Raw genomic sequence first — 27,306 nt, 5'->3', positions numbered from 1 at the left:
ACTTTTTATGATTTAATATTTCAGTATATGAGTCGTAACAGTGAGATGTAACGACACACGGCCGATAAATGAATTTCACTTTCACAAAAAATAAAAGCAATGAACGGCTGCCTCACACGCGCATGAAGAAGAAGAACCTCCCCCACTCCCCCCCCCCCCCCCCCCCCCTCACACTCAAACGCTTTGACCCAGATTCTCCAGGCAGATGCCACCAGGCCCTGGGCCTCGTACCACTGCTACACACATGTATACATGCACATTCGTATAAATATGCACACATAAATAATATACATTCATACATTTAAAACATTTGTTTTCAATGCAGCTGTTTTGTAGTCATGTTTGTTGTGTAGTGTTTTGTTATTGCATTTGAAAAAATAAATGGTTTTCAACAATGTGTCTTCAGTTTCGTTGTTTTATAAAAAAGAAATCTCAAAAGTTGCCGTGTTTTGTGTTTTCAATGTGTGCTGAGTCATGTTTAAGTAATTAATGGTTAAATGATATTTCTGAAAAGTTGCTGTTTATTGTGGAACAATGTTGTGTTTTGTCATTTTGCTGCTCAGGACTTGAACATGCAGAGATGACCCACATCAGTCTCTTCACTTCCTCATCGCTCTGTCTATTCATTTATCATGCATGTGTGTGTCTGTTTGTGTGTCTCTGTGCGTGAGTGTGTTTCTGTGTGTGTCTGTATGTGGTTCTGTATTTGTGTACCTGTGTCTCTGTGCGTGTGTGTATTTCTCTCTCTCTCTGTGTGTGTGTGTGTGTGTGTCTTTGTGTGTGTGCGTGGGTGTCTCTGTTTCTTTCTGTGCTGTGTGTGTCTGTGTGTGTTTGTGAGTATGTGTGTGTCTCTCTGCCTGTGTGTGACCCTCTCTCTCTGTGTCTTTGTGTGTGTGTGTGTCTCTCTCTCTCTCTCTCTCTCTCTGTCCTTGTGTGTCTCTCTCCCTATCTGTGTGTGTGTCTTTGTGTGTGTGTGTGGTCTCTCTCTGTGTGGCTGTCTATGTGTGTGTGTCTCTCTCCCTCTCTCTGTGTGTGTGTGTGTGTATGTGACCCTCTCTCTCTCTCTCTCCCTCTCTCTCTCTGTCTCTCTCTCTCTCTCTGTGGCTGTCTATGTGTGTGTGTCTCTCTCTCCCTCTGTGTGTGTGTGTGTGTGTGTGTGTGTGTCTTTGTGTGTGTCTCTATGTGACCCTCTCTCTTTCTCTCTCTCTCTCTCTCTCTCTCTCTCTCTCTCTCTCTCTCTCTCTCTCTCTCTCTCTCTCTCTCTCTCTCTCTCTCTCTCTCTCTCTCTCTCTCTCTCTCTCTCTCTCTCTCTCTCTCTCTCTCTCTGTGTGTGTGTCTCTCGCTCCCTCTCTCTGTGTGTGTGTGTGTCTGTATGTGACCCTCTCTCTCTCTCTCTCCCCCGCTCTCTCTGCCTCTCTCTCTCTGTCCACACGGGGGCAGCAGAGAGAGCAGCCTCCTCTTCTTGTTGATGCCGGAGCTTCTCCTCCTCTCGCAGCCTCCACTTCCTGTGGATCGGACCCGGCTGCCTGGCTCTTTCTCCCCGCGGCTCGCGTCTCTCTCACCGGGGAGGAGGAAGGCTCTGTCCCCGCGGTCCTGCTGCTGCTGCTCGGCTGTGGAAGCCTCCGGGAAAACCCAGCACAACCGGCCGGGGAGGAAGCGGTCATACATGCGGGCTGCTCCCACCGGAGGACCGGGCTCCTGCTCCTGCTTCCCCGCCTCATAGCGTCCGTGGAGCGGGGCTGATGGCCCTGGTGCTCGGCCCGGCCTCCATCATCACCATCCCCCGCCTGTAGGGAGCTACGAGCCGGAGCTTCCGCTAGCGGGTCCGGGCGGAGGAGGAGCCCGGCGGAGGGCTTAGCACCGCCCGGTGCATGGTGCCGCGGAGCCGCAGGGACCGGAGGAGCCGCCGGAGCTGACCCGGAGATGGCGGTCCTCAAGCTGGCCGAGCAGGTACCGGAGCTAGCCGCTGTTAGCTTAGCATAGCATCACCCCCCCCCCCCTCTTTGCTAGGGATACTTGATTTTATCTTTTATTTATGATTCTTTGTCTCTTTGTGTTTTTACATCCGAGCGAGAGACAGGAAATAAAACATGATTTATTATTAATATTTAATTTGCTCCTGAAGCTGAAACAGTTTTAATGTTCAGATGTCACACTCACTTCCTGTCGTTACCTCGAGTAACTGAGTACTTTTACTCAGCTGCTTTCCTTTGCATCATGTACTTGTACTTGAGTACTTTTACTTGAGTACTCTCAGTACTTGCTTCTGTGTACTTCTACTGCGAAGCTGCAGATATTCATTGAATCATTGATCAATCAGCTGATTGGGATTTAATTGATTCTCTCCCAGGGCCGTGTTCACCTCCTTCAAGGCCCCAGGGCCAACACTCATTAAGCCCCCCCCCCTTCAAACCCAGTCAGTTTCATTATTTCCTCTGATACGACCATCATTTTATTTACAAAACAATTATTAAACTAAAAAAACAGCCAATCCTCACACTGTGTAATGACACTGTAACAGCGAGGGGCCACGTTTCAGGTCCCTGAAGCTTCAGTTTGGGAACCGTTCCCTCCCTGGTCTCACTGGTGTAAACTGCAGCAGAAGCTTCCACCTGTTCCTGAGGATTCCTCCTGGCGAACAAAGCTCAGCTGGGATCTGAGGGCGTCTGCAGAGAAGATGTGACACAGCCTCCTCGGCTCGGTCGTGTCAGATCTGTTGTAAACTTCAAGGAGGGAAGAGCGGTTTCTTTTTTTTGGTTCTGGAACTCGGGGACTTCCTGTTGTTTGCAGACAACGAGCTGAGGAAGATGTCTGATAACCGGATTCCTCAGCAGCTCAGCCTCGTATAGATTCTTCCTCTCTTGGGTTTCGTCATGTGCTGATCAAGTGTGTGTGTCACATGACGCTGGAGCAATTCAAATCCCGTTGAACATATGAGAGTGAGTCATAACACGCAGCTTGTGTCCTTAATGAAAAGTCTCAAAAAGCCAGAATTCAATAAAGGGCCCCAGAAGATCCAGAATTTAATTTTACAAAACACTTTGATTGCCTCTCGTAGACCGGAGGATTCATTCTAACCTTTAGCTTTTGTACTAATTTTGTGTGTAGTTTCTTGGACGTTTGTGTCTCCTTGTGCCGTTTGGGATGTTTTGTGTCTCTTGCATGGTTTTGTGCGTCTTCTGTCTCGGCTCTTTCCCTTCCAGGCTCCAGACTCGGTCTTGTTGAGAGAAGGATTACTGACGGCTGTGGGAGACGAGCTGGTTTCAGACCCGTCCCCTCGGGCGTGAGACCAAATCAAGCTTCCTCGTGTGATGCGCTGGAGGCACATGACGTTTTTTGTGTTGCATGTTCGTGTGTGTGTGTTGGAGAGACTGTGGAATGGGAACCAGGCTAATCTGATGGAGGAAGTTTGTTTAGGGTAGAAGTGGAAATCTGTACGTGCTGCTCTTATATCAGCAGAGTCAGAGGTGACCTTGCTCGTTGTTACTGGTCCCTAACTGGGTTTGTGTGGCACTGGTTAGGTGAAGGAGAAATGGTATTGGGTGTGTGTGTGTGTGTGTGTGTGTGTGTGTGGTGCAACAATGGATTCTTATGTTTGAGATCTTGTTGGATAATCTGCTGGTGGAGCCGGGCGAATAAATCTGTCAGACCAGCGTAGAGAGACACTACGTCTACAACTCGACTGCTAGAAGAACTTCAAACCTTTGTGATTTAAACAAAGTTGTGCAACTACACACAGGGCTACACTTCCACTGAAATAAATCGACAACTGCTGTTGTGTGCCAGAGAATTTCTAAATAAGGAGAACTCCCACTCTCTCGTGTAGAGGGCGCTCACAAAGTTCCTGTCAGAATTAGTCATAGATCCTTATCTGACCAATCAGCACGCAGTAGCAGAGTGAATTTAGTCATATAGGAAATGTGAGCAAAATTGACCCTGTAAGAATCATTTTTTTTATTTAAAGTCTGATTTATAATCGATACTGGTCTGAGGAGCGACGTCTTTTTTAAAGCATCTTTATCAGGTCTTTAAATAAAACATATTTGACGCATCATTACAAAACAAGTATTAGGTTGTTTGGTCTGAATCAGTTTTGTGTTATTTAAACCGTTTTATTTGCCTTGATGATCCTAAGCAGTTTGTTGTGTTAGTTTTATAATCCACACTCTCACATATTCCTTAAATCTCCTTGTGTGTTTCTTGTGCTGTCACCAGACTCCTCAGCTCCCGGGTCACAGACACACACACTGTGACCAGGGGCCGGCTCAGTGTGTGTGTCTGTGTGAGTGAGTGAGTGCATGTGGAGCAAGTAGAAAGCAAAGCTGAAGAGGCCGAATGCTGCAAAGTGTCGGCTGCTTCTTTAAAGGAACATCCCTCCCCTTCACTACTTCTACACTTAAGTGTGTCCTTCCTCTCTCTCTCTCTCTCTTATAAGCTCAGCTCAAGTAAATGCAGATTAAACCTGAGTCGCAGATTAACGGCTTTGAAACTTCAGTGTAAATGTTGAGCATCACCAGGAGAAGACGGGAGAATCACTTCCTCATCGTCTCTCATCCTGGAGCTGATGTATCTCTGGAGGCTTCATGTTTTTGAAAATGACATCGAACCCTGTTTCTGAAATCGTTTGAAATCATTTGACCAAATAAATAGAGCGGCAGATTCACTCTATAGGAAAATATGATTTGGTACCGGGAGCAGAACTCTGATAGAAACGTGTAAACCCGCCTGTTGCAGAGGAGTAAGATGCTGATGCTGATGATCAGAGCTAAACTCAGGAGGTGAAACAAAAATCAGATGAGGAAGTGGTGTCGTTCCGGGCTGTTTTTAAAGCAGAAGTGAAAAGCGGCTCTGCGGTTCCTCTCTCTTGTTTCTGAGAAGAAGTGACTGTGCAACAGGAAGTGAAGCGCGAGGTGACACGAAACACACAGGAAGTGAAGTGAGGCCCGATCCGAGTCAGATCTAACCTGCAGCCCACGCTTCTGTCCCTGCAGAGGCTCAGACGCTCCAGGTCTAATGTCAGAGAACCAATGTGGACGGTTTCCAGGAGGTCGAGTCTGAACCATGAGGGTGTTTCAGGAGCTTCAGTGTTTTTCTCTGCAGCTTTTTAACTTTGCAGGAGTTTTACATTCATAAAAAATCTTTATAATTTATTATTATTTATTGGAGAGGCGGGGGACTAGTGTCAGAAACTTGGACTATGGGCAGAAAAGGTCTCTGGTTCGTCTCTGGTTCGACTCCACGGAGAAACAACAAAAAGATGAACCTGGATTGATCTGTCCAAAAATCCAAGAGGATTCTCCCTACCCTGTCTAGTGCCCCTGAGCAAGGCACCTTACTCCCCCAACATCTGCTCCCCGGGCGCCGTACATGGCTGCCCACTGCTCTGTGTGTCCTGCACCAGATGGGTTAAAAGCAGAGGTTACATTTCCCTCCTTGCATGAGTGTGCCTGTGCATGTCTGTGCATGTGTGTGGGATAAATAAATGTATCTTAAATCTTAAATAACACACGAACGGAAAGAAACACAGAAAAAACCTCATGTTTCCTCTAGCGGGTAATTTACTATTAACTTTGCACTTGGATAAACATTTTGAAATGTATATTTTTGCTGCCCTTTAGTTCGAGCTGGAGAATACACACTTGCTCTTTAAGTCACTGACATGTTGGAGACCCTCATGTTTAAAGTTGCACCGCAGGTTTTGTTTTTTGCCTCCCACAATGCTCTGTGTTGCTATGGCCTCTATTTATCTCCTATCTGTGATACATGGAAGAAAATAAGGGCCTCCGAGACGTGACCTCCACACAATGCCCTTCATTAGAGCCGCTCCTCTGCTCAGACGTCTCATTCTTATGATCTGTATCTACACAGGGTTTTCTACGACTGTTTCCCTGTTTGGTCCTGTGTACATATGAGAAATCAGAGAGTGGGTCAGGGAGCAGAGCCAGAACGCTACTCGTTGGAAAGTCAATCCGAAGAAACAAAAACAAGCAAAAGCAGAAGTATAACACCTGCAAACAGATGCAAAACAACAAAGAAGTTATACAGAATGACAACTACATGCAAAAATTACCTGAAAAAGACACAAAACAAGAATTTTTATTGATGCAAAGCGACAACAGAGATGCTCTTTCCTTCAGTCTGTGCCCCGGGCCCTTTTCTCATGGTCTGTCCATGTTCACATTAACTAACCCTCTCTGCTCCGTCTGTAAACTCAGCAGCTTAAAGTCAAGCAGCTGCTCCTGCACACACACACACACAAACACGTACACACAACCCCAAACACACACACACACACACGTACACACAACCACACACACAGACTCTTCCATACCGTGGGAATAAGGATCATGCTCGCTCTCCTCTTGTGTGACGTCCAGGAGATATTCTCTCTCCAACATGTAGTGAAGTCATGTCTCGTTTGGATCCGTGTGTGTCTGTGTGTGTGTGTGTGTCCCACGTCTGTCTCACACGTTGCCTCTGGTGTTTGTTGCTGAACGTCTCTCTCTCCCCTCTTCTGTCTCTCCTCTCTCCAGCCGCCTCTCATCCAGGCGATCTTCAGTGGAGACCCTGAGGAAATCCGAATGCTCATATACAAGTCCGAAGACATCAATGCTCTGGTGAGGAAACACTGAGGGGTCGGATCTGTCTTTATTAGACTTAAATAACTAAATATCTATATCATGACAATACCTGTAACTCGGAAAGAACATCTCATAATGAAGTGAAATCCATTTATCGCTACTCAAAATGTGAATCATTGAACTGATGCAAAGTCCAGATTATGATCCAGATCACAAGTAGCTTTTCTGCTCTGAATTCACTTAATCTGAAACTCCAGCCTCCACTTCCTGTGGTACCCGGCAGGCGGAGGGGCAAAGGTCAAGGTGCAAAGGTCAAGAGGCAAAGTTCAGAGTGTGTTTGTTTACATCGGCACATGTGTGTACAGATGTTTCTACAATGTCCACACATGGACGGAGTCTTCTGTCCCGCTCTCCGTCTCTCGTGTTCAATCTGGAACATTGTCCACTTGAGACGGGTTCAGCTGGAGAAGCTCGGCCCAGTCACATGGTCGCCGGGGGGGGGGGCGGGTGATTCCCCTCTCACTCTGTAACAACAAGAACCTTTAGAATAAAACTCTCCTGTGTCTTTCTATTCAAACTCCAACCACCTGACTTCCTCCCTCAGGATGCAGAGAAGCGCACGCCGCTCCACGCGGCGGCGTTCCTGGGCGACGCCGAGATCACCGAGCTGCTCATCCTCTCCGGTAAACTCACTTCTCCTCTTCACCTCCTCCTCTTCACCTCCTTTTATCTTTCACATCTCGTCTCGTTTCACTGACTCGTTATCAAACAGCCTGGAGATGTGATGTTATTTCAGAAGTATATATTCTTCCTGTTATGTTTTAGATTCATATCATATTAAACGCCACATTCCTACTAATATTTGCCTGCTATTAATATTAATGATTGACCAACATCCCGTGACAAGGCTTTCTAACTTCCCGTCCTTGTGGTTTTTTTTAGCCCAAGACTTTTTGTTTCCAGTGAGGAAAGTAAACAGTTACAACACGGACCAGAAACAGTTTCTTTTTTCAGAGGCTGATAATCTCTTTAAACAGCTGCTAAGTAGTTTTTACAGGAGTTAATAGTTAATGTGTTGGAGACGATTTTTCAGCCACGTTCACAAAAAAGTGATCAAATCAGATTTATCAAATTCTTCAGTGATTAAATGAGTGTTTTTGCATCTTGTTCATCGCTCCTCTTTCCTTTCTACAGGAGCACGAGTCAACGCCAAAGACAACATGTGGCTCACCCCTCTGCATCGTGCTGTGGCCTCCCGGAGCGAAGTGAGCACACACACACACACACACATGCACACACACACACACACACACCTCCACAGTCCAATCCTAAAACTCCTTGCAGTGAGTGGGACACAGGTTTCATGGGGCTCGTTGATATTTACCTCTTAACACTCAGTCACTTTTCAGCCTCTCCCTTTCTGCTCTGTCACATACCGAAGTTTTTATCTTTGTCATCTGGTTCCAAGTCGTTGTTCAGACACTTTCTTCCTCCTGCCGTCCAAACAGGTAAAACAACATGTCTGGAATAACTGAGTGATGGATTGTAGAGGTGGTGTGCAGTTCCTTCACCGTGGAGGAAGATAGGAAGTGTGGTTTTAATGGTTCTACCTTCTCAAGGCTGCGTCTGACATTATTTATTCATTCGTTTGCATTAGAGTGATAAAGGATAGGAGTCTTATAACCAAAGTAGTGTGTATACAATATGTTACAGGCAAAACTGTCTCGTATCTAATGGAAGTTTATTGTTTTGAGGGGAATTACATAGTGTTTAAATGTGAACAACCTTTCCAAATATAATGACATATAGAAAATAACATGGAGGTATATTGGAATTTGTGAGAAGGAAGCATAGACAGTATATAAATGTCCAGAAGGCGTCTTTATTCACACGGAATCTAACTCTCTCTCTCTCTCACTCTGATTCTTCCTCAGGAGGCCGTACGAGTTCTGATCCGTCACTCGGCCGACGTCAACGCTCGGGACAAGAACTGGCAGACGCCGCTTCACGTGGCCGCGGCCAACAACGCGCTGCGGTGCGCCGAGGTCATCATCCCGCTGCTGAGTAGCGTCAACGTGTCGGACCGCGGCGGACGCACCGCCCTGCACCACGCTGCCCTCAACGGTCACACTGAGGTACTGCAGAGCAACAACCAGACGGGTTTTTAGTCCTTTCTGCAGAACAGTGTTCACTTTGCTGTGTGACACTGACACGTGTTATAGCTCCTATCTTTTAACTCAAAATAAAACAAACACTGTAATTTCTCTCACAAGCATTTACAAAATTTACAAAAGTAAATCACAAATCTTGTAAAAATTCAGCCTTCTGCTGATTATTTAAGGCAAAAAAACTAAATATATATATTTATATATATATATTAAAATCAACTGTTCAGTATTACATTCAGTCACCTGTCTATGGTGACTGAATGATAACCGGTTTTTCATCTAACGTGCCAGGCTGGTTATCAATATGATGCAATAGAAGCACAGGAAGTAAGATCCACAACCACAAGAACACGTATCAGGTTATAAATAATAATACGATCATAAGTGCTGCACAAAAAGAAAATAAGTGGCGAAAATACAGAAGGACGTACATAAATATTATTCATAATAACAATGGATTAAAGGAACAATGAAAACCTCGCCTCCCAAGTTGATTCAGGAATATGTCTTCTGGAAAAAGTAGGTTTTTAGCCGAGATTTGAAAGAGACACAAACAGCTTGTTTCCTCAGGCAGTTGATTCCAGAGCCTCGGGCCCGGAAGAGCTCGTCTCAGATCACAGGCTGCACAGAGGCAAATAGGGCAGGAAAAGATAGGAGATATAACCCAGGGCCAGACCATGAAGAGACTTAAATGTCATCAATAAATAATAATTCAAATTTAAGAGAGCCATTGTTAAAACGATTAAATAGGGGTGATGTGATCATTTCTCTTATTTCTAGTTATTAACCTACATGCGCTAATCCTGCGTTACTGGTGTTAGTTGGTGGTAGTTCACCAGTAAACTGATGCTCTCCTCCTCTGTGGTTGTGGTTCTGGTTCTGTAGCTGATGTGTTTGAGGGAAACACGTGGGCGCTCTTCATTCTAAAACACCCCTCACAGCAGGTGGTATTCACGGCGATGTGCTGAATCTAAAATTAAGAATGAGAGGCGGCAGATTTCTGGAAATCTGAATGGACGCCTCCTCTTTTCCCTCCTGAGTGTTTATGCAACAGCTGAGCCGAGCGATGTGTTTACAGCGGCGTTATATAAAGAGCATCAACCCACACAAACATCCTCACATCCGTCCTCCTGCATCGCACACGCTCGGCCCGCCGCTGCAGTCATTCAAACTCTCATATCTGTGACTCTTCTCTGTTTTCAGATGGTGAATCTCCTTCTCGCCAAAGGAGCCAACATCAACGCCTTCGATAAGAAAGACGGCCGAGCGCTGCACTGGGCGGCTTTCATGGGTGAGACAGACAAAGACGGAGTTTGTTACAAGCATCTCACACACCCTGCTTTTTATTTCCTGGAAGACGACCGATGCAGATGTGCCCCGGGAAAATGAATCAGTGGCTCATTGTTAGTCCCCGAAAAACCCGAAGGAGCTCGAGTGAAGAAACGAGACGGAACACAGAAGTGCTTCGACACATTTAGGACAAAAGCAAATCTGCTTCAAGTGCAAACAAAGACTATCTCGCAAATTATGTTTAAGATAAGATAAGAGGATCCTTTATTAGACCCACAAGGGGGACATTTGCAATATTAGAGCTGCAAGGATCAAAAAGACATCAGAAAGTTATAAGTAACATGCAATGCTTAAGTGTAAGGAATATATAGAAATGTATATATACATGAACCGTTGATATTGCCCAGACCGATGAATATATCTCTGTGAATAAATCCCAGTTGAGACTTAAAGTGTTCAGTCACTTTAGTAAAACGAAAATTAAATTCTTCATTCAATAACAATAAATAAACAAAAATGATTGATACACCGATAAAAGTTCTGCCAATAAAACAGTAAATATGAATGAATTATATTTATGTTAAGTAATATCTTTGTTAATCTGACAATTTATTGGAACAAACAATCAGGAAACAATCAGCAATGATGATAACTATATGTGTTTCAGCTTTATTATCTTTTTGTGGTGTTGTGATATCAGCCAGAAATATCAAGTGTCCTATACAAAGTCCGTGGTTAAATATGCAAACACAGATTAGAGTCTCTGCTGCAGCTCACTCGTCTCTGACCTGTTCTCCGGTGCGCCCCCTGCAGGTCATCTGGATGTGGTGTGTCTGCTGGTGAGTCAGGGGGCAGAGATCAGCTGCAAGGACAAACGAGGATACACCCCCCTCCACACGGCGGCGTCCAGCGGACAGATCGCCGTGGTCAAACACCTGCTGAACCTGTCTGTGGAGGTCAGCGCACACACACACACACACACACACACACACACACACACACACACACACACACACACACACACACACACACACTATTATGTGAGTGTTGTTTACGTACTTTCCTGAGAAATTGTCCAAAACGTCTTCACTCTGAACGTCCAGAACTCAAACTTGTTCCCAGTGAAGACGAACAATAACAAACACAGAAGCACTTATTGTGCACACATTCACAATGTGGTGGACACACGCACACAGACACACACAAACACGCCTCGGACATATTTGCGTGTCCGTGACAACGCGTCCTCCTCCGACAGATCGACGAGTCCAACGCCTTCGGGAACACGGCGCTCCACGTGGCGTGCTTCAACGGGCAGGACGCCGTCGTGAGCGAGCTCATCGATTACGGCGCCAACGTCAGCCAGGCCAACAACAAGGGCTTCACGCCGCTGCACTTCGCCGCCGCCTCCACGCACGGGGCGCTCTGCCTGGAGTTCCTGGTCAACAACGGGGCCGACGTCAACGTGCAGGTAGGTCGACGGGACGTCTTCCTCACGGGAGCGGTCCCGGCTGCTCCTCTTCATCGCCCTGGTCTGTTAGTGAAAACACTTTGGTGCAGGGTGAAATAGATTGATTTTTAAATGGACCACACACACACGGCTGTACTCACCTCTTATGGTTTTACCCTGTGGCAAATTTGTATTTTTGTGCCACTATTTTCCCCCATGGCAGTTTAGTGATTTCCACAAGCACCAACCAGCTCTCCAGATTTTAAACAAGTTTGTTTTTGACATGAAATTACTGGTCAACTGATAAAAACCGCCACAACAACTTGCCCCCATCCTACACTCGATGGGTTAAGGAAGTTCTTCACAACTTAAGGTTGGAGAGATTGAGGTTCTCCCTCGAGGACTCTCTGAGGAAATTTGACAAAATCTGGAACCCCTTGTTGTCCATTATAGACTCTTTAGATATTACACCTGAGGAGTCAGATATCTGAGCTCTGCTGACGTACCACTAAGAGTTACATTCTCAAATAATTAGTTTTTCTTAAATTTACTGGCTTTTTTTTTTCTTTTCTCTTGTTTTGTTTTGATTTGTTTCTTTTTTTTGTTTTTGTTTCTTTTTCTCTTTTTCTCTTTTTTCTTTTCCCTTCACCTAGAGACAGACAGGGTTGGGTTCTCTACAGGGGAGGGATGTGTGGGTGGGTGTGGGGGTGGGGGGGGTCACTGTAAATTGTAAAATTTGGAAAAATGTGAGCATTGTACAGTATCTCTTTAATGTCCTCATTTTGTATCAACGTTGCTCAATAAACATACTATAAAATAAAACTAAAAAAAAAACTGCCAGAACAATCAGATCAATGATAAAAGAATCGTCACATCTATTTCTAGAACCTTGAAATCAAACTTTATCAATTGTGCTGAGTAGATTAACAACAATATCCTTTATAATGGTGTCAAATGAACTTAAATAAATAACTAAGATGTTATTGTTATTACACGTGTTTCCTCAAACTCAAACCTAAAGGTTGTGCGTGTTTGCTCCCTCTTCAGAGCCGGGATGGGAAGAGTCCTCTCCACATGACGGCGGTTCACGGACGCTTCACTCGCTCTCAGACGCTGATCCAGAACGGTGCGACCTCGTCGAGCGGCGTTTCTCTCAAACACACCTGAAGCGTTTAATACCTTTTTGATTATGAACGTGATCTTTTCCCAGGTGGGGAGATCGACTGCGTGGACAAGGACGGGAACACGCCTCTCCACATCGCCGCCCGCTTCGGCCACGAGCTCCTCATCAACACGCTCATCACCAGCGGAGCAGACTGCACCAGGTTCGATTTGATTAACTCTTGAAAAATGTGTTTTCAAACACTTTTACATTACATTACATTTAGCTGAAGCTTTTATCCAAAGCGACTTACAATAAGTGCATCAACCCCGAGGGAACAAACCCAGAACAACAAGAATCAAGACAGTACAATTTCTTCAAAATAAAGCAAAACTACAAAGTGCTATTGGTAAGAGCCATCTTAGTGCTACCAAAGTGTTAGTTTCAAAAGTGGTTAGTGTTTGTTTTTTGTTTTTTATTCAAGGTACAGTCGGAAGAGGTGTGTTTTTAGTTTTCTGCAGAATGTGTAAGCTTTCAGTGTGTTTGGGACAAATAAATGTATCTTCATCTTAATTCCACCATTTAGGAGCTAGGACAGCAAACAGTCGTGATTTTGATGAGTGTTTAGCTCGCAGTGAAGGAGCAACGAGTCGTTTAGCTGAAGCAGAGCAGAGTGAATGTGCTGGTGTGTAATGTTTGACCATGTCCTGGATGTAAACTGGACCTGATCTGTTCACAGCATGGTACGCGAGTACTAGTGTTGAGGACCGGATGCGGGCCGCCACTGGTAGCCAGTGTAGGGAGCGGAGGAGCGGAGTAGTGTGAGTGAATTTAGGTTGGTTAAAAATCAGTCGAGCTGCTGCATTCTGGATGAGCTGCAAAGGTCGGATGGCAGCAGCAGGTAGACCTGCCAGGAGGGAGTTACAGCAGTCTAGGCGTGAGATGACCAGGGCCTGGACCAGAACCTGCACCGCCTTCTGAGTGAGAAGGGGGCGTATTCTCCGGATGTTGTAAAGCATGAATCTACAGAACCGTGTTGTTGCAGTAATGTTGGGAGAAAGGGAGAGTTGGCTGTCGAGTGTCACACCCAGGTTCCTAGCAGTCTGAGTGGGGGTTAGCACGGAGTTAAATAGTTAATAGTCAGGTCGTGGGTGGGAGAGTCTTTCCCTTTTATGAACCGATATTCAGTGAGAGATTCTTCTTCTCCTCCTCCTCCTCTGCAGGCGAGGAGTCCACGGGATGTTTCCTCTGCACCTGGCGGCTCTGAACGCTCACTCCGACTGCTGCCGCAAGCTGCTGTCCTCAGGTAACGCTCCGGAGCTCCAGGGCGAGTAGATCCAGTCTCATGATCAATGTCCTGAACCTCAGCTGCCAGTTTATTAGGTACACCCGGTGACAACTATCTCCAGGAAGGGTCAGAGGTGTTGATTTATCTAGATGCAGGGTTCGTACGGTCATGGGAAAACCTGGAAAAGTCATGGAATTTTAAAATGTGTTTTTCCAGGCCTGGAAAAGTCATGGGAAAAAAAAAATCTCCCAAGAGTTTTGGAAAAGTCATGGAAATTTGTTATATTCATATTTTCATGTAGTTCATTTACGCTGAGTTTTAAATAATTCATATGCTTTTAAAGAAATATGCTAAAAATATAAGCAGGCGTACTTGGGTTTGTGTCATTTAAGGTATACTGTATGCCTTGGAATTCTCATTGTTAGTTTGAATACTACATTTTGTCACTTTTTCGAGTATACACCGAGATTTCACAAAATGTTCGGTCATTGAAATTTGGTTTAAAGTTATTTTAAAGTCATGGAAAAGTCCTGGAAATCCATTGGTCAAAAGGTGTATGAACCCTGTAGATGGTTATTTAATAAGGTGGAAAATATTGTATTGGTCTTGACCCTTCAAACTGTAAATAACTGTTTGCAACTCTGTCCTGCTCTACATGATCAGATTTAAACAATCTCACCTAATATCTGGTAGTTTAAAGTTACTTTTCTCATCCTAAAGGTTTATGTTAAAACCTTAATTTCAGGCACAAACTTAAAATGAAGATTAAAAAATGTTATATTAATACAATTCTGAGTTTGGATGTTATAAAGTGGGTTCTCACAGAACCCACTTTATTTTTTGTTTTTGTTTTATTAAATATGTAAATAACTGTTAGCGTTAGCAACTCTGTCCTGCGCTACACAATCACAGCTAAAATCTGATAGTTTAAAGTTACTTTTCTCATCCTAAATGTTTTTTGTGTGTTTGTTAAAACCTTAATTTCAGGCACAAACTTAACATGAAGATTTAAAAACGTTATACTAATACAATTCTGTGTTTGGATGTTATAAAGTGGGTTCTCACAGATATAAAGTGGGTTTTTGTTTTATTAAATATGTAAATAACTGTTAGCGTTAGCAACTCTGTCCTGCGCTACACAATCACAGCTAAAATCTGATAGTTTAAAGTTACTTTTCTCATCCTAAAGGTTTTTTGTGTGTTTGTTAAAACCTTAATTTCAGGCACAAACTTTACGTGAAGACTAAAAATCTTGAAACTAATATAGTTCCGTGTGTTTGGATGTTGTAGTTCTCACAGATATAAAGTGTGTTCTAGTTTTATTAAATATTTAAACTCACCGCTACGTGTCATGTGGAATAAAAAAACGAAGCTGAGCTCAAAGCAGATTCAATAAAACTGCTGTGACTCACTGTGGTCACTAATATAAAACTGTGGGTTTCTTATTAAATATTCCTGACTTGATGAGTCAGCAGTTTTCACCATGTGGATGTTGACCTGGATATTTCAGTTTGTTATAATCTGGTCTTCACATGTAGTTTTCAGGAAGTCTCTGATGAATCCTCAGGCAGCATCAGGAGTTAATGTCTTCTTGACACTTACTGAAAAGATCCCTGTTGCTTTTGGCAATGAAATCATTTTTAATAACCCATTCAAGATACAAAGTTTGATTCCTCCCTTTCAAGCAGCCTCACTCAGACTATTGTTGTTTCACTAATGGAGTACCAGGGCCAAATAGATAATTAAAACCATTACTCCAAAATGCCTTCATCTTAAAAATACAGATGTTTGAGGGTTATCACTTTCATCATGTGACAAAAATCATCTTATATGATGAAGATGAACATTATGGCCCATTTGTATTTTTTGCAGAGACAGTTTTTAACATCTTAAATGTTCCCATAGTAGAAGTTGAGTTTCTTTATAGACACTTTATCATCTGTGACCTTATGACGACTTGTTTGTCTGTCTGTAACTTCCATCTCATCGTGTGTTCTCCAGTCTATTGCATTATACATTATATTAGCATAATGTGTAACGACTCTGTCCTCTCTGCAGGTTTCCAGATCGACACCCCCGACACGCTGGGGAGGACCTGCCTGCACGCTGCTGCGGCCGGAGGGTGAGAACCATTCATCTCTGTTCGTTATGGGACACGTGGCTGGAGGACACACACACTCTCACTCTGTCCCTGAAGAAACTGCATTTAAATTCACAAGATCCAGATTGTTTTTGAAGATCTGCACCAACACTTTTGTGGATAATCGTGTTCATAAACAAAATGTACAGGGGTGAAAACATAACCTCCTTGTTGGAGTATATATAATATATAATATAATATACAGTGGTGGGAAGTAACGAAGTACAAATACTTCGTTGCTGTACTGTACTCAATTTTTCACATATCTGTACTTTACTTGAGTATTTATTTTCCTGACTACTTTTTACTTTTACTCGTTACATTTGAACACCAATTTCTGCACTTTCTACTTCTTACATTCTCAAAACTGTCTCGTTACTTGAGCAGCGGAGGTTAGCGCAACACGGGCTTTACGCACTAGTCCATTACTATTTGAGATATATAATATAATATATATATTATATACATTTTTTTTCATTTTTTTTCTCAAGGAACAGTACAACAACAGTTCCGTTTAAAGACGTTATGGTGAAACGTAACGGAAAACGCAACAGGAAGTCGCCAATCTTTGATATTACACGTTCAATCACATTCGATCATATCAACTTGAAATGACGTCTTAGACCTACTATAAAAAGCACTTTGCATTTTTAATTTTGGTACTTGTACTTTTGATACTAAATTTCAAACCAGATACTTTTGATACTTAAGTACATTTAATATGAGCTACTTTAAGACTTTTACTCAAGTCATTTTCTGACAGGAGACTTTTACTTTTACCGAAGTCACTTTTAGGTAAGATATCTGTACTTTTACTCAAGTATGGCTTTCAAGTACTTTATACACCACTGATAATATATATAATAAACAGTAACTGTGATGCATCATTGTAATTGTTCTATAGTCTGAAGGTTCTGTGTGTGTCTGTGTGTGTCTGTGTGTGTGTGTGTGTGTGTGTGTGTGTGTGTGTGTGTGTGTGTGTGTGTGTGTGTGTGTGTGTGTGTGTGTGTGTGTGTGTGTGTGTGTGTGTGTGTGTGTGTGTGTGTGTGTGTGTGTGTGTGTGTGCAGTAACGTGGAGTGTGTGAAGTTGCTCCTGAGCAGCGGAGGAGATCACAACAGGAGAGACACATGTGGAAGGTAAAAGAAAATATATTCCAGTTAAAACTGTTGTTCATGAAAGTGTTATTACTGGAAAATGTAATTATTCATCCTGTTCATCTGGAACACTGAAGTGGCTGCTGATCTATTAACAGATAACACAAGTATAATTATATAAAATATGTCCTCTTTGTTTCAAAAAGAGTTGTTGAGAAAATACTCTAAATTTATGAATTTAATTTTTTTTAATATTTTTTTTATAACTACATTCTAATATGTTATAAAAACCAAATGTTCATATGCTGCTTCTTAATGTGAAGTTGTAGAATGAAATCAAAACGTTACACATTAAATGATCATTTATATGATTTGAGAGGATCAACATATTATAAATGAATAATGAGAATGATCTTTGCACTATTCTTAAACAGCCGAGTTGACCCTGACTCCCTCTGCTCTTCCTCTGCTCTTCCTCTGCTCTTCCTCTGCTCTTCCTCAGGACTCCTCTTCACTACGCCGCCGCCAGTCGTCACTACCAGTGTCTGGAGACGCTGGTGGCGTGTGGCACCGCCATTAACGTCACCGACCAGTGGGGGCGCTCTGCCCTGCACTACGCCGCGGCCTCGGACCTGGACAGGAGGTGAGAAGAGGAAGAATTCATTCACTGACCATAGACAGTCGCTGTTTTCTCACTGTTTCCACGGTAACTGCCTCACTAATCCCCCCCCCACCACCTCCCCTCTACCCCCTGTTCCCCAGGCGTCGTGTGAATCTGGAGCCGGAGAGTGAGGGAGTTCAGGCAGAGAGAGAGAAAGAGGCCGGACTGTGAGTTCACACTGAAAGAAACACAAAGAGAAAAAGAAACAAGCGTTGAAACTGTAGAAAACACCCTTGTCTTGTCACGTGTCATGTATATGTAAACATAAATATATACTACGTATATAATGTGCTTCCACATATACTAGAAAACAATACAAAGAATAAATACACCACCACCACAGAAATTTGTTCTAGGTTTCAGTAACAAAGCTCAACGGATGTTTGAGGAAATAACTGAGGATACTTTTATTTTATGAAACAAGATGTTTCTTGAGTTTAAAGAGTCTGAGAGAGAGAGAGAGAGAGAGAGAGAGAGAGAGAGAGAGAGAGAGAGAGAGAGAGAGAGAGAGAGAGAGAGAGAGAGAGAGAGAGAGAGAGAGAGAGAGGAAGGAAGACTTATTCATCTGTTCTTCTTCACGTGCTTTGATTGACTATCAAAAAAACTATCTGCAGAAATCATCCAGCCCATTGACAACCTAATGTGTGTGTGTGTGTGTGTGATACAGAGCTGGAGAAATTAAATACAGACATTAACACACTAAAAACAATAAAATAGAGTCTGATAAAGTGCGTTAACACGGAGCTGACACACAAATCACCTGAATATCAGTTTTAGGGTTGCAAAATTCCGGGAATATTCAAAGTGGGAAACTTTCCATGGGAATATACGGGAATATACGGGAATATATGGGAATTAACGGGAATAAACTGGAAATGTTGTCGGTAATTTATACTAACTGTGTTTACCTTGTCATATAAAGACATAAATATAAACATTTTGTTTTGTCAAAGGCTGATTTGAGCCCTGAAAAAACTTTGGGCACTTGACTATATGCTTCTGCATCGTTGTGTCATTCTTAACATAGGTCTTTGCACAGTATTTGCAAATGTACACAGCCTTTCCTTCTACATTGGATGGGGTGAAATGTCTCCACACATGAGATAGTGCACGTGGCATTGTTCTGTAGAATAAGATGAGAAAAAAGTTTGTTAAAAAAACACTAATGCAATGCCAGAGATATAAATAGTTAGCCAAACTATTGGAATCGTCTATAAAAATATTTTACAATTGATGGATAAATTAATGGAAATAGTCTAGATGAACAGATGAACAATCCTCAATCAGCATGCTAATATATTTTCTCCAGTAATATCATGGAAACTTACCTGACTCGTCCTGCACACTACAGCAGGCCTCAATAGCCCTGCTGTAGAGTGAAGGATGCTGGGAGTTATCTGTGCATGTGATGGAAGAATGCACAGTGGAGGGTTGAAACTCAAGTGTGTGTGTTGGATGTGTAATATATTAAACTGATCAGACATGAGAGAGCGAGCAGAGAGACATGTTTAACTCATCATGTCGTCAGTGTTCAGCACATGTGAGCTGCCGGCTCTGGAGTTTCCATCTTGTTCACGGGGACACGTTTGTGTTGCAGATGTTTGGAGTTCCTGCTGCAGAGCGGCGCCACGGCCTCGCTCCGGGACAAGCAGGGCTACAGCTCGGTGCACTACGCCGCCGCCTACGGACACCGGCACGGGCTGGAACTGGTCAGTCCTCTCGCCCAGAACACATGGAGACAATATGTGTGTTTTTTAATATCTGAAATATATTTGTGTTGTTGTGACTTCAGGCGCTTCTCTGCATCTGCTCTCATCACGTTTTCACTTCAGATCCTCGCAAACACATTCCAGAGCCTCGTGTCCGGAAATCATCTCCGAGCTTGAATGAGACTAGAATCATTTTTTACAAAGCGTCTTAAAGTTTAAAGCTGTTTCCAAAAAATCATTAACTGACCGTGAAATAAAAACGTGTTAATGTCGATCGTGGGTTTAATGAGTTTCATCATCATCACGTTAAGATTATCTGAACATGCAGAGATTATTATTTACTCGTTTGATCATCCATCATTTAATAATATTATAAAATGAGAAAATCAAACTTTCCTGTCGTGACCTGCAGCTGCTGGACAGAGACGACAGTCGCCATGACGACCCTGAATCTCCAAGCGCCAGGAGCCCGCTGCACCTCGCCGTGAGTCTCAATCCAGTTCCTATAATATAATAATCTTCTTGACCTAAATCATGTTTTTCCTAATTTGTGAGAAAACAGATAAATATTTAACCAGAAAATGATTTTTTCTTAAAGGTTTGATTCTTTTCTTTGGGAGGTTTAAATGTTTAAGATCAGATTTCTCAGACTAAAGCTTCAGGTTTCTTCTTCCTCATTTTCATCCTGTGCAGTATAATTTGTATTTATTGAATATTAAGGCTTAAAAAAAGATCAGATAATCAGATAACATAAACCACATTTCTCTGACTGGTTGGTTTCCTGGGATTCCCTGGTGTGTTTTGAAAGTCTGTGTGTTTTCCTGCAGTCGTACCACGGCCACGCTCAGGCGCTGGAGGTCCTGCTGCAGGGCGAGCGGGAGGTGGACCAGGGGGACGAGGTGGGGCGGACCCCCTTGGCCCTGGCCGCCCTCCGGGGCCACACGGACTGCGTTCACACCCTCCTCAGCCAGGGGGCGTCACCGCGCACCACGGACACGCAGCACGGACGCACCCCCGTCCACCTGGCAGGTGCGTTCAGCTTCCTGTTTCTGTGTCACATGACAAGTGGCCTAAAGTATATGGACACCTGGGGAAGTGGTTTTAGCAGCAGATTCATGTTTAGGAATCAGACACGTTAACAACCACATTTTTTCATAAACTTAAACTTCTTCTTCTTTTAAATGTGAAAACCCAACTTTCTACTTTTCAGGAATTCAAATTCAGTTTCTTCTTTTTAATTATAAGACACTTTTGAAACTAGATCTAAAAGACACTTTGTCATTTTGTATACGATCTGGTTCTTTATAATCTTTTGTTTTCCGACGTTTTCTCTGACAGTTAATAGAGTTTCTGTTTGTGCATCTCGCTCTGTTGCACCCTCTCTCTCTCGCTGCAGTGATGAACGGTCACACGACGTGCGTGCGCCTCCTGCTGGACGAATCCGACTGTGCAGAGCTGGTGGACGCTGCTGACTCTCTGGGACAGTGAGTGATCGTCTCCCTCTGTGTCGTGTCTCCTGTTCCTTTCTCAAACACACTAACCTCTAGGGGTGGGAATTGGCAAAAATGTGACGATTCAATAGTATTGCGATTCTGCGATATATTGCGATACTGCAAGTATTGCGATACGATTCTGCGATATATTGCGATTCATGTCCCCCGTATTATTCAAAGGCATTACAAAAAATGAGGAAAAAAAGACTGCTCAACTCACTTCAAATGTCACATTTAATTCTGTGAACAACATTGTCTTCTACACATTAACTGAAGTGCAAAAACTTTGTCCTTGAACATTCAGGACACAGGACCTTTGTAATTATTTTCTGAGTAGGAGACCTCTCACATGAACACTGAGCTCAATCATATAAATAAGAGTAACCTAGAGCTTCAATCAAATTGAGACCTGCAAGGTCATGACCCAAAATGTTAAATTAATTTGGGAATATTGGCGTTTTTGTTCAGAAAAAGGAGTTGGTCAACATGCTCAGATGTTAAAGTTCCTCTGGGCTGTTACTATGTCTCCTGCAGTGGAGAACATCCTTTCCGCATTCACACTAGGTATCTTTTAAACACCGAAACTCTCCTCGTCATGCTTTGCCAGCCAGGGGCTGTTACATATATAATTGTAAATAAATATAAAACAAAAAAAAAAAAATTGCAATACTTTGTGCTACAGTATCGATATAATTGCGGGCGCAAAATATTGCGATACTGAACAGATCGATTTTTTCCCCCACCACTACTAACCTCCTGCTCCTCGCCTGCAGGACGCCTCTGATGCTGGCGGTGGCCGGAGGTCACGTGGACGCCATGTCGCTGCTGCTGGAGAGGGAGGCGAGCGTCAACCTGGCGGATAACCACGGCCTCACGGCTCTGCACCTCGGGGTGAGTGTTAACCCGCGTGTTGAAAAGGTCTTTGGGTCAAATCAACGTCTGCATCAAAGTCTCAAGGAGAATCACGAATTCTGTCTGTTCAGACCAAAGAGTGTAAATAAAGATGGAGATGATTTGACGTCATGTCGTCCATCTTTATTTCAGGGTTCGTACGGTCATGGAAAACCTGGAAAAGTCATTGAATTCTAAAATGTTCTAAAAAAGTCATGGAAAAAAATAATCTTCCAAAAGTTTTGGAAAAGTCATGGAAATTTGTTATATTCATATTTTCTTGTCGTTCATTTTAGGGATGGGCATAATTAATAGACGATCGATTAAGACAATTTAATCGAATGCCCATCCCTAGTTCATTTACGCTGAGATAAATAATTCATATGCTTTTAAAGAAATACGCTCAAAATATAGGCAGGCATACTTGGGTTTGTGTCATTTAAGGTATACTGAATGCCTTTGAATTCTCATTGTTAGTTTGAATACTACATTTTGTCACTTTTTCGCGTAAACACCGAGATTTCACAAAATATTCGGTCATGGAAATTTGGTTTAAAGTTCTTGAAAAGTCATGGAAAAGTCATGGAAAGTGTATGAACCCTGTTATTTAGTCTTTGATGTGAACCAGTGGCTTCACAGAAGTTTAGTAAAGAAAAGCAACGTAAAACCAGTTGATTTGTACTCGAACAATTTACTTTTAAGGTTTTAAAGTTTTGTGCGAACTAACAAATGACGTCGTGTGCAGCTGCTGTGTGGTCAGGAGGAGTGTATCCAGTGTCTGTTGGAGCAGGAAGCCTCCGTCCTGCTCGGTGACTCTCGGGGTCGCACGCCCATCCACCTCGCCGCCGCCCGGGGCCACGCCTCCTGGCTGAGCGAGCTGCTGAGCATCGCCTGCTCCGAGCCGCCGTCCCTGCCGCCGCTGAGAGACCACAGCGGATACACGCCGCTGCACTGGGCCTGTTACTACGGTCAGTGTCCACACACACACACACAGACACACACACACACAGTGTTGTGTGACTCTCTACTACACACGTGTGCTTTGTGTGTGCAGGTCAGGAGGGGTGTGTCGAGGTCCTGCTGGAGCAGAAAGGTTGTCGCTGTATCGATGGAAACCCGTTCACGCCGCTGCACTGCGCTGTGTGAGTCACACGTTTAGAAATCATCAGAAAACTTTATTAGTGTCGTTCCTGTTTGACACCGGTCAGTGAACTCCTGTGTTCACATCCTCAGGGTGAACGACCACGAGCCGTGTGCGTCTCTGCTGCTGGAGGCCATGGGCTCCGACATCGCCGGCTGCAAGGACGCCAAGGACAGGTGAGTCCTGTGTGTGTGTGTGTGTGTGTGTGTGTGTCTGTGTGTGTCTGTGTGTGTCTGTGTGTTGATCATCACTGTACCTCCACCTTCCTCCCTCACTCCTCCCTCTCTCCTGCAGGACTCCTCTTCACGCCGCGGCCTTCACGGGTCACGTGGAATGCGTCCAGCTGCTGCTCTCACACGATGTGACCGTCGATGACGTGGACCAATCAGGTCGCACGGCTCTGATGATGGCGGCTGAGAAGGGCAAAGTCGGGGTCCTCGGTACAGACGCGTTGTTTTTCTACTGATTTATTCTTTTCATTCAGCTCCAGTGTTCTGCAGCTCATGTGTGTTTCCTGTTTCCTGTCTCCAGACGTGCTGTTGACCGGCGCCAGCGCCAAGATCAGCACCACGGACAAAGATGGCAACACGGCGCTGCACCTGTCCTGCAGTAACGTAAGTGTCCACAAGGGGACGATTATCTCATCCCAACTGGGCTTCAACATGTAGGTTTAATCACCAATATTTGACAATAATATCCTAATCATTAAAACTGACTTGAGCCTCCAGGAAATGGAGAAATAGATTCATAAATAACTATAAATGACAGTTTTAGAATGAGGAAGAAACACTTATTTAAAACCTGCTGATGCGACACTGCGATCCGACCTTCCTCTCGACTTCAGAGCTCGTTGTAACTCTCGGTCTTCTCTCCGCAGGGAAAGGAGGACTGTGTGATGTTGATCCTGGAGAAACTCACGGACACTTCGCTCATCAGCTCCACGAACGCAGCGCTGCAGACGTGAGTTTTTCCGAATCCTCCGTCCCTGATCAAACCAGTTGTGTGGTTTCACATGAGCCGTGTGGAGAATAAGAGATTTGTCCTAATAGTCCATGCAAAGTAGCGTTTTCCGACCGACTAATTGTAAAAGAATTTTTTTCATCATAGATTATTTCTATGAGGTGTCCAGAACAACATACTAAAAGTCCTAAGAAATCCTAGTTGAGGAAATATGTTTAATTCTCATCAATGTGTGCCAATAAGGCCCGGCAACAATACACCCCAAAAAGACTATTTTTTTCCTTTACTCCTATCAAAATAAAACTTTACACAATGAAAGTAACCATGAAACGTAACATTTTTTGTATTACAAGTTTCTTTTGAAATGCATTTGACAAGCACATGAGCTCCACACTTATTGAATATGTCCTAATTTGCATAGGCAAACACCATTCATATGTATTACAAATACATACATAAATTCATTTTCAAAGAAACTTGTAATACAAAAAATGTTACGTTTCATGGCTACTTTCATTGTGTAAAGTTTTATTTTGATAGGAGTAAACGAAAAAAATTGTCTTTTTGGGGTGTATTGTTGCCTGGCCTTATTGGCACACATTGATGAGAATTAAACGTATTTCCTCAACTAGGATTTCTTAGGACTTTTAGTATGTTGTTCTGGACACCTCATAGAAATAATCTATGATGAAAAAAATTCTTTTACAATTACTTCTATTTTTGGCTCCAAAATGGGCTACTTTGCCTGGACTATAATGTTGTTTCTCTTTATGATAATAAGAGTTTGAGCAGATGTGGAATCAGCAGCAGGACAGAAACACTACGATGATATTTCACTGTTGTTGTTTAAACTTGTTTCACTTTCCCACAGTCCTCTGCACCTGGCGGCACGCAGCGGCCTGAAGCAGGCGGTGCAGGAGCTTCTGTCCCGAGGAGCCAACGTTCAGACGGTGGATGAGAACGGTAAGACGACGCCGCTCGGTCGGATCCACACGACTCTCTGCTCGTAGAGGAAAGCTGCACGCCGCCGTCTGGCCGGCATGACCTCAGCTTCTCTAAGGAAACGTTCTTGTTTCTGTTCGCTCTGCAAATGAATCTTTAGAATGAGAGGGTTCCCACTGGTCATGGAGGTCTAAGGATTTAAAAATGTGTTGGAATATTTTATCTGACAGGAAATGAGAAGGAGACGAGAGATGGAGAACGACAATAACAACATATTGATGATTGAGTCATTATATCACAGGAATAATGTAATTTAATTAGGGCTGGGCAAGTTAACTCGTTTTAATCGAGTTAACTCAAGTGATGAGTTAACTCGATTGTTTATCCGCCAATTATTTTCTTTTTTCCTGTTCTGCAGCAGTCAGCAGCAGACTTTCACAAAATAAAAGCCTGACTTTCACAATAAAACAATAAATAATCAAACCTGAGTTAATGGGAGATAAAATAATTGATCGAGTTAACTCATCACTTGAGTTAACTCGATTAAACGAGTTAACTTGCCCAGCCCTAAATTTAATGAGAAGTCAACGGATCTTCTGATGTTCTTTCTCTAAAACAACAAGTCACCTCAAATGAAATCTTCATTCTTGTAACATTACGACTTAATTCTCATAATTACGTCAAACAAAAGATTAAATCCATTTAAACCTTTTTGAAATTCAGAATCTAATAAATAGTCTCTTTAGTTCTGACTGAACTGTGATGATGTGGGAATCCTGATGAGACTGTATCTGTGCTGCTTGTTCGCTCGTCCTGTGTCTTCAGATACTTTAAAGTCCAACTGAAATGTATTATGTATTTATTTATGGGTAAAAAGTAGATATTCATATTTTTGGTTAAATCATTATTCGCATTCAGAAAAATCATTGCTGATGTTTCCTGAAGTCTGACACGTTTCATTCTGCAGTTTCTCTCTTGTTAATGAAACAAACACTGAAGTGAAACATGGAAACATCTGGGACAATCTGCTGATCCTCTTTTCTCTAACGTCACAGAAACACTCGACTCTTCTTCTCAGAAATATAGATTTGAAATCCACACGGCAGTATTTCAGTTTCCAGACAGTTGTGAGGTTTCAGTTGGACTTTATCCGAACGTGTTTGTTTCCCGCCGGCTGAACTCTAATGGAATGCTGCTCCGCCCCTTTGTCTCCTGCTCCTGCTTCGCCTCCCTGCTTCCTCCTCGTCCACGTCTCTTCCTCTTCCTCCCTCCCTCCCTCCCCCCTCTCTCTGTCTCTCTACCTCAGGTCTGACCCCCGCTCTGGCTTGCGCTCCGAGCAGAGAGGTGGCTGATTGCCTGGCTCTCATTCTGGCTACCATGATGCCTTTCTGCTCCCCTTGCAGCTCCGGGGCTCCGTCCCCAGGCGTCCTGCTGAGGCACCTGCCCCCCCCGGCTGGAAAAGGCCCCGGCCCCGGCCCCCCCGGCCCTCGGGCCCCCCGGAGCCCCAGGAACCCCTCCAGACCCTCGAGTGAGGGGACCACCGAGAACGACTCGGAGGACTCGGAAACATTCTGACCCCCCCCCCCCAGAGAAGACACAGAGCAAAATGTACAATATTAAACCAAGAAATAATCACATGAATAACATGCAAATTAAATAAGGATTTGTAAAGTCTATATACTCGACTAAATTAAAACAACTAATTATTTGATAACGTCACAGGACGCCAAACGGAATCTGGAATTTCCAGGATTCGTAACATTTTCAAGAAAATCCCCAAATCCCACTGACGTCTTCAACAATATATAAAAACAATATGTTGTGTCTCTTGCTTCACATGATTTCATAATGATGCTAGTTTTTTAAATACAATAAAATATTTCTGTTAATTCAACATTAAAGCCTCTAATGAACATTTCCAATAATTATTATTACTGATGCATCAATGAAAAATACTAAAATTTAATAAATTTAATAATTTGCAGTTAATTCATGTGATTATTTCTCTATTGATTCAATGTTGGAACTTTGAGCCGAACGTCAGCGTCGGACTCTTCCTCTTTTCACGGGATCATGTACAGAATCTTCTTCAGGTCGGAGGAACGACCACAGCGGTTTTTTATTTCTGCCCTTTTTCCAAAAAAGACAAATTTATATTAAAAAAAAGGAGCAGAGTGAGGAACCAGCCGCTGAAGAGGACTGGGATCTGGACTGGGATCTGGACTCGGATCTGAACTGGGATCTGGACCTGCACTGGTCTGCATGCTCGTGTTCTTCGTTCCTTCTCCTCACGGGTGCTTCAATCCAAACCGACCTCGGTACTCAGGCTCTGATTGGCTCAGAGCCGCGGAGACGCGCTTTGTCTTAAAAAAATGAAAAAGTCAAGAAAAAAGCC

The 27,306-nt window shown here is 43.4% G+C and overlaps 1 protein-coding gene across 1 annotated transcript; it reads left to right on the top strand.

Annotated features, from left to right (window-relative positions):
- Window positions 1-1,512: 1,512 nt before the first annotated feature.
- On the top strand, window positions 1,513-26,486 carry ankrd44 (ankyrin repeat domain 44). Its single transcript, XM_061088866.1, has 28 exons — window positions 1,513-1,950; window positions 6,534-6,617; window positions 7,186-7,264; window positions 7,776-7,846; window positions 8,516-8,716; window positions 9,953-10,040; window positions 10,853-10,995; window positions 11,298-11,510; window positions 12,537-12,615; window positions 12,700-12,814; window positions 13,815-13,897; window positions 15,938-16,001; window positions 17,088-17,156; window positions 17,617-17,757; window positions 17,877-17,942; window positions 19,373-19,484; window positions 19,897-19,968; window positions 20,312-20,513; window positions 20,881-20,968; window positions 21,751-21,868; window positions 22,614-22,836; window positions 22,923-23,010; window positions 23,102-23,185; window positions 23,304-23,449; window positions 23,541-23,623; window positions 23,887-23,969; window positions 24,841-24,932; window positions 26,218-26,486. The coding sequence occupies exons 1-28, from the start codon at window positions 1,924-1,926 to the stop codon at window positions 26,484-26,486; spliced, it is 3,183 nt and encodes a 1,060-aa protein (XP_060944849.1). The 5' UTR covers window positions 1,513-1,923.
- Window positions 26,487-27,306: the final 820 nt, after the last annotated feature.

The sequence above is a fragment of the Limanda limanda genome, chromosome 16, assembly GCF_963576545.1.
Source record: "Limanda limanda chromosome 16, fLimLim1.1, whole genome shotgun sequence".
Lineage (NCBI taxonomy): Eukaryota > Metazoa > Chordata > Actinopteri > Pleuronectiformes > Pleuronectidae > Limanda > Limanda limanda.
The sequence above is the reverse complement of the archived record's forward strand: the minus strand, read 5'-3'. Positions and strand labels throughout refer to the sequence as shown.